The sequence below is a fragment of the Helobdella robusta genome (genome assembly GCF_000326865.2).
Source record: "Helobdella robusta unplaced genomic scaffold HELROscaffold_3, whole genome shotgun sequence".
Lineage (NCBI taxonomy): Eukaryota > Metazoa > Annelida > Clitellata > Rhynchobdellida > Glossiphoniidae > Helobdella > Helobdella robusta.
In genome coordinates this window covers 3,532,946-3,546,284 of record NW_008704501.1, presented here as the reverse complement: position 1 = coordinate 3,546,284, position 13,339 = coordinate 3,532,946, and the positions used below count along the sequence as shown (strand labels likewise).

The window sequence follows — 13,339 nt, the reverse complement described above, 5'->3', positions numbered from 1 at the left end:
CAGTCGATCATCGCGGTCGTCCACAATGTTGCTTCCAGTCCGTGTTTTTTAATAAATGTTGGATTAAGACTGTTAAAAATGCAATTATTGATGAAAATCTTAACAAATATATAAATAAAGAGATAAAGAAATACTATATATTTATATAATGCGTGTATATATGTGTGTGCATGTTTGTGAGTGTAATTAATTATAAGTATTTGAACATGGATATATATATATGTATTTGAATGATATATCAACCAACAACAAGTAACTGCCGGCAAAACTGGGACATCTCTTTTCAAATAGGCTCGATTTGTCGTCTGGGTTTTTTGGTAAACATTTTGATTGCTGAGAAATTAAACATTTTTAAATGTTTTAAAATGTCTCATGATTTTTTGTGGCTGTTTCAAAGTTACAATTATCAAAGTCTAATATATAACCACTGAACTTCCTTCATGTATAAATATTTATACAAAGAATCATTGTTAAATAAATGAATCATTATAAAATGTCAAGACTCCAAGTCCCAAGAAGATGAAATTTAAATGAAATAGTTGCTAATTTTTTAAATTTTTAAAAAATTTATAATAATTACTTATTTATTAAAAAAATTATAAAGTATTATAAAAATAATATTTCATAAGTATCATTGATTAATTATTTATATATCAAACAATTTAAGGGTTTTTAATATAAAAAATTTTATTAATAATTAGTAGTAAATAAAATTCAATTATTTATTTTGTTTAATTTTAATTTAATTTAATATCAGCATAAAATAATTTAGTTTACATTTATTTGTTTAATTTTAATTATTTTATGTAAATAAATAAATTGAAATTAGTTATGTTTTTTTAGTTAGTAATAAAAATAAAATTTAATAATTACATACCATTTTGTTTCTATCATCATGAGGAGATCGTTTGGAAAATTGAAAAAATCTAGTTCAAAGAAGTCAGATGAAGTTGAAAAAAATGTTGTAGTTGTTGATGTAAGGCCAAAAACAGATTTAAATGAGCTAAAAAAAGTTGAAAGCAGTAATTCTTTTAAATTAAAAAACTTGTTTCGAACAAAGAAAAGCACAAAAAATAATGTTCGTTCATCTTCGAGCAATCTAGCTGCTGATTCAAACTTTGTAATTGAAAACCCTGTTTCAAATGCTGATGGTGACAACAGTTTTGAAGTCAATCCAAATTATTTAGATAATGAACTCTCAAGAAGCCAGTTAAAAAAGGCAGGTAGGTCTATATCCTATTCTGATCTTAAATCTGATAAAAATTCACAGAAGATCATTGAGTATGTGAATTCTGAAAAGTTTGTTATTGTCGATAGTTGTAATTATAATTGTAAAGGATATAATGAAAATATTTCCAATGTGGAAAGTGACTTAAAAGAACCAGCTTTTGTTAGACAAAGAAAAGCTCAAATGTCAATGAGGAAGGCATTTGGAATACACGATGATTATGAATCAGTGGATAAAAGTCTGAAGTGTTTTAATGAGTGTACTGATCAAGAAGATAAAACAAATGATGATGATGTTATTGTTAATCAAGAAGAGGATGAAATTAATTTGAAGAATAAGAAGAGAGAATACATGAAATCAGCTTCTCTGCCAATGAATGTTGATCAAAAGTTGTCTTATTCAGAATTTCAGGATGAAGAAAGCACATTGGTAGACAATAATATATTTAGAAATAAGGTTTGCATTTGTGTTTTATATTCATATTTTTGTCACATAAATATACTGTTATCTTAATATTTTCAAACTTTTTCAGAAAATTATTCATGGGGATACAGCTAAGTATGTTGTCCTATTTGATTTCATGTAATTGGATGTTATATAGTTGCATTGTTTCTGCCATACCATTTTTTTTTATATTTTCAGTTAGATCAACCATCATATAAAACTGAAATACAATAGTTATTATTTGAAATGGTGTTAATGGTTTATAACATTGAAGAAAAATTTATCATTTAAACAGAATTCCACCAGATTCAAGATATAGTGACAATTCAAGTATTGTCAACAATTTGACGAGCATGCAAGCTTGTGCAGATGGAGTTTCCAATGAAAATTCAACATTAAAGTTTGAAGATTATTCAGAAGAAATAAGAAAACAAACCAGGAGGCTCTCTTTTTCTAAAAGTTCTAATTTGATCTCTACTAGGAAAAGTTCAGGTTTCTACTCAAATGTTGATAGCAAGCAATATGTTATGTCAGATATTAACCGTGGTGAGAATAATATTGCTTTGCACAATGTCATACTACTCAATAAATTTGGATGTGTTACAAATTGTTCAGCTGATAATTATAATGGGCAGCATTTTATGAACATAGATGCCAGTTGCCAGAATGCTAATTTCAATCAAGTTTCTCGTGACTCAGGATGCAATTTTAGCCATTCTAACTTGGTTGATAACTTTGTCGCCAGGGGCAGTTTTGCTGTGCATGATATTAATAATCAAGTTCATGAAAGACATTTTGATAAGTACACTTCAAATAAACAGAAACATGAATCCGGTTATAATGAGCAAGTGACCAATCATCCAGCAGTAAAAACGAACACTGCTAAAGATTTTCAAGTCAGTGACACACTTGTTGATACTAATGATAATGTTTTGTCATATCACCCTCAAGACATTGCTGCTAAATCGTATTACAAAAATAATTTGTGCCATAACAATTATAGCTCAAATTTTTACATTGAGTTGTATAACTCCAATAGCCAAATTGATGCAAATGTTTCAAATAATGGCGATAACCCGGTTGCTTCCAAGTCTCAAGAAAGTTTACAGTATAATGACACCGAAGCTTCTTCATCACAGCAAAATTTGAACGTTGCTGAATTCTGTCAAAATTTATGTCAACAAAAAAATGTTATGCCTAAAAAATTGATAAGCCTTGACAAGTTATCAAAGTGCGGCATGAAGTACATCTCTGTAAATAATGTTTCTGATATGGACAGGGCATGTTACAATAAGAAATGTGAATTGGATGAAAGTTACACAAATGAGATGCAGAGATATGATTTCCCAAAGCAACTGACACATCGCAATCTATCAAAAAGCACTAGTTGTCAACTGAATATTGAACCAAGAACAATTAATGAACCACAATTTTCCATTAGAAATAATGACCCATCACTTATAAAACTTCAAAAAAGTTGGGATGAGAAAAGTAGTTCAGTCAGTCAGTCAATGTTTTCTAAGGATTGTAATGTAAGAAGTTATGTCGAGCCACATCCTGGAAAGAACATCAACATTCCTCAACATTCCTATTCATCATCAGATCAGATAACATCAAACATAAATTATAAACAATCTGGTCATAAACAAAACATCACTTCTGGTTCAGATTCAATGAATATAAACACAAGTTATAATGTGAAAATCAATGAAAATAGTCACATAGGGAAGAACATACAAGCAAAAATCCTGGCCTTACAATGCAGCAGTAGCGGCAATAAATTACTCAGTAATGATAATAAAAGCATCTCACCATTAAACAGTTCAGTTAAAATGCAAACAAGCTTACTGTCAACTAACTTCAGTCAGTCTGAACAATGGTTTGAACATTCTCCTGTTACAACTGAACATAAAAATGCAATTCACCAAGCTAAATCTTTATCATCTAATGTGTCTGAAACGTCGTTATCATCAATCCCACCTTCCTCATCTTCTCCATCTTCCATCTCTCTAGCGTCATACAACCGATCACCGTCTGCATTTTCCAGTGCATCCATATTCACCAAGAAGTATCGACCAATTAACTTCTCTGTTCCATCTTTCAATTCTCCTTTCAATTCAGGTTCCAAAACACCTACCACCAATAGTGACTTACTTGAAAATGATAATTCTGCTGGTGATCAGACTGCGCCGGCATGTTTAGTTACGCCTGACCTCGTTAATGATAGTAACAAAATTAAATTTACAAATATCGTTACCCATAAAGCTTTTGTCATCAATAAGAGCGCTGACAGTCTTTCAACTCAAAACGATTTTCAAAATTTCAATGAAAAAAATCAAAATATCAGCAAACTTAGTTTTTCTGAATCGCCAGAGTCACACATAACAAATACTCCACCAAATAAACTCAACACAAGCATGCTAGATTCATCTCTTCTCATCACACCACCTCCACTTCCAACTTGTTCTCCACCACAGTTAACACCTAAACCAAAAGCAACACCCGAAACGACATCAACACCAAGGACAAGTCAACTACGCCTATCTCAATGTGGAAAGGAGCTTAAAAGTGATTACAACAATCTTACATACACCTCTTTGAAACATGATGGGGAAAAATTTGTAAGCAATGAAATATATTCACCAGTGGTTACTAACTTTGCAACTAAGTTTGCGCCTACCACCACGCTGTATAATACAGAGGTTGAAATGAATAATCCATTGCAAAGGTCTCACTCAGAGAATAAGTTTGTCAGACGAAAATTATTTACAGAGGAGGAGGATTGCAACATCTTGATAACTTATGCTGCTGACAAGTTGAAAGACTGTGATGAACATTTGTCTGGTGTACTCAAAATGAGATATCAACCAGTTGTTAGATATTTGCAAAATGGAGATGTTTTCTTGCCGGCTGAGTATCGTTCTGGCGGGGATGAAGATGGCGTTTTCAATAACAACAAGAAAATTGATAACAATTTCAATTTTGCCAATTCCAATATTGAATTTTGCAAGGTTTTTCCATTTTTTTGTGTTTTTTATGACTATGCAGTTGTTAAGTTTTATTTTATATAAAACTGTTCATTGTATTTTATCTTATATATACTCTTAATATTCAACATATTTAAGTGTGATGATGAAGCTTGCGTTTGTTATGTAATATAAATGAATTATGTCTGATATGATGTCTTTAAATAATCTCAATATTGAATAAATTTCAAAAATTTATTTTCAAGATGCAGCTGGAAGATAGATTGGTGAAGAAACTTGAAGTTTTGACTTTTGAGAAAATAAATTATGAAAGCAAACTTAAAAACAATGAAGAATTAGGCTCGCAGGTTAGTTGAATGACATCAATTTCATGATGATGAAAGATGATTAGAAGGATGACTAGTTATCATGAGTATGTTTAGAACGGCATGGAAATTGAGAAATATTATATAACTAATATTTCGTGTGCTTCACTTGCTCAGAATTGAACTATCATTTCTTCAGAATATTTGCATAATTTGCTCTTTATACATCAGGTTTTTCTAATCACATTTAGCAAATTGTAAATATTCAATGATAACTTGCAGATATTTACAAACCTTTCCCAATTCTTGGAGGGTAAACTTGTGGATAAGTTTGCTTCTCTGGATAAAGAGCTGGATAACGTGATGAAGTTGTTGTTCAAACTCTGTGGAATGATCATGAAGATCCAAAACAACATCACTGGCTTGCCTCATAACTCAACTGATAAAGAAAAGGTTGGAAGTTTTTTATCGAAATTTCTTTTCAGAATTTATGTTTTTGAGCATACCATGATTGAACATTAGCATTTGTTAGACAGACGTTTTATTTCTTTGCAGGCGACCCATCACACCAAATTAGAGGGCCTAAAGATGAAGCTGAAGGAAGCTCTTGTGATCAAAGAAAATGTTAAACAACGACTTGAGCATCTTCTTTCGTTATCCAGAAGCAGTTTGACCGAACAACAACTCAATGATTTAGTGCTATATTACACTAATAAGAATAATTATTTAATTCATTGTAACGAGTTGAAAGAAAATGTACTGTTGAGCCAAGCTCAACTACAATCCTTGAGGAATACAATGAACAGGAACAGTGTTCATTCAAACTGTTGAGTTTATTATTTTTCAGCTATTTATCTATTCCTTGTTTTCTTGTTTGTTCTTCTGTTGTTGAAGTCGTTTATTACATTCATTCATTCATTGTGATTAATATATTTTGATTCATTTTCTCATTATTCTATAATTGATGACGATGTAATAATATTTTTTTATTAATTTTGTAATTTGCAATCCATATCATCATGTGATCATCAATAATTTTTAAAAATCATGTATTGATTGTATTTTAATATCGTTCACTTCCATATCAGTTTGCTCTTGTAAATCATATTCTTTTTGAAAAAACAACATGTATCATAATAAATAATATGATAAACAACGTACAAATAAAATAATACAATCAACAAAAACAAATATTTTTTTAATTTTTCATGTTTGAACAATTGAATAAAAATTTTCATTGCAAATTGTGTTCATGAAGTGGAAAGCACTTGTAGATATAGTTTCAGGTGAGCCCATGTGATATAAATTAATTTTTTGTCATATTGTTTTAGTAAAATTTTATAAAAAAAATTTTTATTTGTCAAAATGCCTCTTTCATATGTTGTCCAAATTTGACATTGATTCCAATTTCATCGAACAGATAATTTTCTCCATTCATCATTCAGTTTTTAGTTTTCCATAAAATCCTTTTCTCTAAAAAAAAACAATAGTACCTATGTATCAATTTTGCGATTAATTAATTAATTAATTAATGCTTATATTACTTTTTGCAAACGTAAATTATCATTTTTGTGGCAATAACTGACTTCATGGTTAGAAATTTCATATCTTTAAAAATATTTTAGTAACAGTTTAAACATTTTTAATGAACTCTGTTTGGGTGTATCTATATAATTTATTAATGATGTAAAGTTACATTTTGTCTGTTAATCACATTTCTAGAAATAACATTTTTGTATTGAGATTCAGTAAAAATGAAACTGAATGACGGCATATTTTTCTGGATTTCTCGATGAAACATCTCTTCCACTACCATATGTTCCTTTTGTATGATATAAAATATTTATTATACGCCTTGTGCATATCTTTTATAACTGGTAGATCGTCTTGTTGTTTATTAAAAATTACAATTTATTTGGTTTCATTGTTAAATTTATTATTATTTCTAAGTCAGTTGGATATATATTGGAGGATTATATTGTAAATTACCGTTTTGTTGAAATGTGCCTAGAATGTAAGTACATTTTTCCAGCAAAATTGCATTTGTTGTCATCATTTTATTTTACCAACTACTTATACAATTTTTATTTTTCATATATTTTTTTCATCTCATACGCCAGCTGTTTATCTTGGTGATAATAAAAAGAGATGTCTATTTTTATGATCATCGCATTGAAGTTTTTTTGAATTAGTCATTCCGCCCTCAATAAAACGTTCTCATCTTCTTTTCTTGTTTGTGTAAAATCAATTTTATTGTTAAATTGTTTAGGTATGAGATCAGTTTTAGAGCGAAACTCTAATTGATGTCACTAAAAGTTTTTTACTAATGCACATGCGACAATGGCTAGGCAGCAGACACAACCACGCATTCACGTCCATTACATCCTTTCTAGTGCTTTCCATATTCTCTTTTTCTCATCGTTGTTGGACCGGTGTTGTTATATGGTGCAGAAACATGGCCAATGACAACCAAACTGGAACAACAACTTCAACGAACCGACATGAAAATGCTCCGATGGTTGCAACGAATTAGTCTGAAGGACCACATCAAATCTACCGAAATCCTGCGTCGTGCTGGTTTAGATGATATAAAGGACGAATGCCGGCAACACCGTCTGCGGTGGTTTGGTCATGTCAAACGAAGTGGAAACAGTGCCATAACTTCTCTTGCAGATGTTGAAGTACTTGGCACACGTCCCAAAGGCCGTCCAATGAAGTCCTGGTCGCAAACAATCGAGCAAGACATGAAAGCTTTAAATTTAAATGAAATGGATACAACTGATCGTCTAATTTGGCGCAAAAAGTTGATGGCAAAGAAAACAACGTCCTACCTCGGGAAACCGGGTCTTTGGACGCAAAACGAAGATTGATTGATTGTTGTTTCAAAACGTTGTTTCATTGCTTTGTACGTGTTCTTTTCTTTGAATGGGTTTTGTACTTTGACCGTCAATCTTTACTCAGTATCTTGCTAGTGATGCTGGATTTTGTTCCATGGTGCCTTTCTTGATTTCATTCGAAGCAGGATTCCCTCAGTGAATATGCTTATTTCTGCAGTTAATTTTGCCGCACCATTTATCCATTTTTTTCAATTCCCAGACATCAATCTTCGTCAGAACAAAACAATCACATCATATATGGATGGCGAAGTGGTAAAATAGTGATGGCATCTAGTCTTGCTGTAGCAGTGACTGAGTTCGAACGCAAAGATATTCCCACCTTCGCCAACACGTGCGATCCATGTTATGCGCGAATGACCTCAGAGAATTGTAATGTAGTTAATGATAGTAATAGCGTGATAATGACGGTGATGACTATTTCATGTTCTTGCTATGTTAAATATATATGTATGTTCCTGTTTTCTTTAATTTAATGAACTGACAATCCGAAATCCAAATGAATAACCTGTTAATAAGATATATAAATAAACTTATTTGTTAGACACCCGTCCAAACGCTTGCATGTCTACGGGGTGTATGTTACATTGATATAAATAAATTAATTTATTACGATGATCTTGTTTGATTGTATCTAATGATAATAATTTTTCCAACATTTTAGCAGAAGACAAGCAGGTGTCTTGTTACTAACACTCTCAATCATCAAAACGCAACCGAAATTTTTGTATATTGATAATGGTCCAACATTTTGACATCTGATAAAGAATACAAAAATTAAGTTTTTTATTGGACGTATTTATTAATAAAAATTAACAATGATTCATTTTCAAATCATGACGTCATAAAATCTCAAAAAGAATTAATCAATGCAATAAAAAAATATCTTTGGTTTCATTTTACAAGATATTATAAGTTTTGGTTTTTCTTTGCTGTTTTGTCCGGATCTTTATATAAATAAGCAAAACTTTTCCGCATATATCGTTACAGTAGGTTTTAGTGATTTTTGTATATAAACTTTTACGAATATCTCTGCGTTGACGATCACTTATTATTATTAATAATTTTGTATTTGAATTTATCATTCAAGTTGTTTGATGGATAAACAACTTGTAAAAAAATTCAAAGAAATAGGCACAGATGAACGGAAGAAACTGCTGGAAGTCTTGAAAGAATCAGCAAAGTAGGTTCCCTTGGTCATTTTATTATTTATTTTATTTACTAATCCTAACAAACTACCTTTGTTCACTTTATTTATAATCTTATTTAACATTTGTACTAAGTACTTGGACTCAAATTCTTAGGTAAGTAATTTAATACAAGTTAATTCTTAGGTAAGTTTATGGAGTGATTAACAGGGTTAGAGTTAGGGCCTCCATTTTTAACAAAATTTTATTTAATCATTTCATAAATGATTGAAAATTTTAACCACTCCATATTTGTGAAATGATTGAAAATTTTGTTAAAAAGGGAGGCCCTAACCATAACCCTTTTAACCACTCAATAAGACATTGATTGTTATTAAAACAGAAATTTACTCATATTTTAACTATTTTTATTTAATGTTCATTATTTCAACTATTTGACAAGTAATGATCTAAAAAACTTACCTAATTAAATTATTTTCAATTTGATATAAATAAATAATCAAGCGCTAGATAATTTATTAAAAGTAAATTATTATTGTTTGTAAACATGGACCATACCATGGGAATACCTATCTCACGTTTTACCTAATATTTGTACTAAGTACTTGGACTTAAATTTTTTTAGTTAGTATACCAATAATAAATTAAATTAATTAAATATTAAATACTCAAAATTAATTAAATATTCAATATTTAAATATTTTTTTAAATTTAACAAGCACATTTTTAAACTTATTAATCAAGTAATTTATGAAAGCTTGATAATGTAAGATAAAGATAGGATTTTATTTTGTTCGATTTGAAACTATCATTATTTAATATTTAATCAAATAGATGATTATTAAGCCACATTTGATTTTTTAAATGTGTGATTGCAAAATGTTTTTGAATTGTCTCCAAAAAGTAAAACTTTATAGCTGAGTCATAAAAATTCTCAATAAAATTTTTTATTATATGTTTCTAGCAGTGAACCAAGCAAGAAGATTGAATGGATATACAAGGAGCACAACGTTGACAATGAAGAATATTTACTGGGACGACGTATCGATAAGGCAATCACTCACGAACTTGAAGCACCTCAGTCTGAAAATGCACCCGGTGCGCTGTTCAACGAAATCATCGCTCGACGATCACAGCAGGATATGCAGCTGAAAATGAAGGAAGACCCTTTATATATCATTAGGTTTGTCCCATGTTCCATTTCAAATTTCATTTTAGTGATATTTCTAAGTGAGGAAATTTGTCATTGTTGCCTTATGAATATTTCAGATGTTGAAAATAATTTTTATGTGATGTTGTTTTAATCAGTAAAATTGTTTCACTTATAAAGATTAAAAGAAGAAGAAGCCAAGAAGAGGATCCTGGAGAATCCACTAAAAATGAAAAAACTTCAAGCCATGGTATTTATTGTAGTGAAATATTCTCTTAATCATGTTTTCAATTTCTTTTAATTCACTTTGATGATTAATTAAATTATATAATTTACATCAAATTAAAAATAATGATATTTATTACTATTGAAATTTTCACAATTTTATCTTCTAAAGATAAACACAAAATCCACTGAAAAAGAAGTGAAGAAAAAAGTGAAGAAGAAGAAGAAGAAGAGGAAAAGAGGAGGCAGTTCCGAAAGTTCATCTGAAGGTGAAGAGTTGCTGGCCAGGTACATGGCTGTACTGCGACAGAAGAAGATGACTGTGACAAGCAAGCGGCATTGTAAACGAAATGACGATGATGGTTGTAGTGAAGGTGATGATGCTGCTAGATATGCAGGCGACAGAGCTGCTGCAATGAACAAAAAGAAACGTAAAAGTTGTGATGATGATGGTGATGAGGATGATGAGGTTAGCCACAAAAGGAAAAAACATAAAGGGAAACAGCATGAAAAACTGACCAAACTTAAAAAACATTATGACAGTGGTGACAGAAATAAAAAGCACAAGAAGAAGAGACATAGGGACGATCACGATGATGATGATGACAGTGACGTTGATACTGATGAAGAGGCGAGGAGGAAACAAAAGGAAAGAAACAACAGATTCGGTCTTGAAGTCAGTATTATTCATTATTATTTATTAAGTTCATTATTTTAGCAGAATTAAATATTATTTCTTACGCAATTTTTTTATTAATACACACGTAATATAATTTTTATTTTCTCAATAACACTGAAACATCTAGGTAAAATTAGACAACATAGACAGTAGGACAACATCAAATAAAGTAGATTACAGCATTATCGACCTGAAAAAGAAAGGCATCCCACCGCCCGTCAGGAACAAAGTTAAAAGGTTCGGTACTTCTTTTCAAAGTTAGACTTGTGAATCAAATTGGATTCATTAGCGAATTAAATATCTTAATTGCACCGAAGTTCGGCTCCGGCCAAAATCCGGCTTTTTTATCAAATCCGGCCCCGGCCGGATTTGGTGGCCGGATTTAAGCGTCTATCGACATTTAAAAATGTTATAAATAGAAAAAAAAATTTTATTGAAATCAATTAATTTTACGTCAATAAGTTAAAAGCTAAGCATACATGACACATAATAACAACATCACTAATTGTGAAATGAGCTATAACATGGGTTATGCATAAATTATGAGCTGATCTTTGTGTAAAAGAACTTGTGCACGTGTTTATACTATATAATTGTATATGACGGATCATATAGCTACATAATATATATACATAAAGATACATAAGCGCTTAATTTAAGAACATGGTATGTTAAAGTTAGGCTAGGCATACATGACACAATAACAACATCACTAATTGTGAGGTGAGCTGGACAATTTTCTTTGAGCTATAACATGAGTTATGCATACATTATAAGCTGATCTTTGTGTAAAAGAATTTGTGCACGTGCATACATGACACATAATAACAACATCACTAATTATGAGATGAGCTGGACAATTTTCTTTATGCTATAACATGGGTTATGCATAAATTATAAGCTGATCTTTGTGTACAGAATTTGGCGTATCACACAGCTTATTCATATATTTGAATTAATTAACTATTTGCTAGGTGTTATTTTTTGATGTTCAACATGTAGATAACCGTAAATGTGAGTATTTTTTCTAACGTATGTAAAATGGTAACTAAAATCCGGCTCCGGCCGGTTTTTGAATTTTAAATCCGACCAGATTTGAAAAACCCCGGCCGGATTTGAAAAACCTGAATCCGGTGCATCCCTAATCTTAATGGATTAAACGATGATGTTTGATATTTTGTCTCACCATTCAATCCTTTGTAGGAAAATGACAGAAGAAGAGAAGGAAGAAATGAGAAAGCAGATGATGTTGAATGCAAAGGAGAGAGATGAAGAGAGAGTATCAAATGTGAAGAGGTATAGAGAAGAAGACAGCAAAGAAGACGCCAACGATGTTGAAGACGACGACAATAAGGACGGACTTAAGAAAAAAAGATTCATCGAGTTAGTGACGACGTTTAACATTCAAAATATTCATTTAAAAATGCACCTCCTGCGAACTTTTGTTGGCACGTCATTAATTTCTTTGGTCATTTTATTATACCTCTCTCGACCTATAAATTATGAAATGCTAACATACCCTGATTAAAATTGCAGACCGTTGATGATGATGATGGCGAGTACGGGGTCAGTGGAGAACAGCATCAAGAGGAACATGCACACCGTTCAGAGGTCCCACGGCGATTATCACTCCAGCTTTCTTAAGAGGTCGTGACGCCGATTCCATTCAGTGTAAATATTGAGTAACAAACGGATTATGTATTCTAAGCTGTGCATCAACACACAATTTCATTCTGACCAATTACTGTTTAAAATTCATATATTATTTATATATATAATTTTCGAAGCCTGACCAAATACATATTAAAGTTGCATCAATATTTATACCTGACGTTGTTAATTGTATATTTAATAATGTTTATTAGCACTATTGTTTCCACGTTATTGTAACATTTTCACCTTCGGTCGGAGTGATGACAAAAAAATAGTTATGAGAAGTGTTTTTGAAACCAACTGCTTCTATTACTAACTTGTAATTTATGAATTTATTTTTATTTTATCTCGTCATACAATTTTGTGCCAATCAAGTTTTTTGTATTTTGCTTTGGCGAATTTTTATCTCATCTTATTAAAGTGCAAGTCTTCAACGTAATGAGCTGAATGGCATGACAAATAAAACACATGAACGTGAAACCGGTTTATACATAGTTTGCATGAAATTTAAAATATAATTATACAATATCGGAATAAATTTCCCTGAATTATTACAGCGCAGACAAGAGTATTGAGATGAATTGTAAAACGACCGTCAAAATATTTATGTAGAAAAATAATCAGTA

General features: G+C 30.8%; 2 protein-coding genes across 2 annotated transcripts; both read left to right on the top strand.

The window, feature by feature from the left end:
* Positions 1-895: 895 nt before the first annotated feature.
* Positions 896-5,795, top strand: HELRODRAFT_161358 (hypothetical protein; the record flags this gene model as incomplete). Its single annotated transcript, XM_009021281.1, has 6 exons — positions 896-1,684; positions 1,761-1,810; positions 1,968-4,683; positions 4,905-5,006; positions 5,247-5,417; positions 5,520-5,795. The coding sequence occupies 6 exons, from the start codon at positions 896-898 to the stop codon at positions 5,793-5,795; spliced, it is 4,104 nt and encodes a 1,367-aa protein (XP_009019529.1).
* A 1,509-nt stretch (positions 5,796-7,304) lies between these two features.
* Positions 7,305-13,087, top strand: HELRODRAFT_188581 (hypothetical protein; the record flags this gene model as incomplete). Its single annotated transcript, XM_009021280.1, has 9 exons — positions 7,305-7,387; positions 8,061-8,192; positions 8,949-9,041; positions 9,971-10,189; positions 10,337-10,406; positions 10,554-11,057; positions 11,188-11,297; positions 12,264-12,443; positions 12,597-13,087. The coding sequence occupies 9 exons, from the start codon at positions 7,305-7,307 to the stop codon at positions 12,712-12,714; spliced, it is 1,509 nt and encodes a 502-aa protein (XP_009019528.1). The 3' UTR covers positions 12,715-13,087.
* Positions 13,088-13,339: the final 252 nt, after the last annotated feature.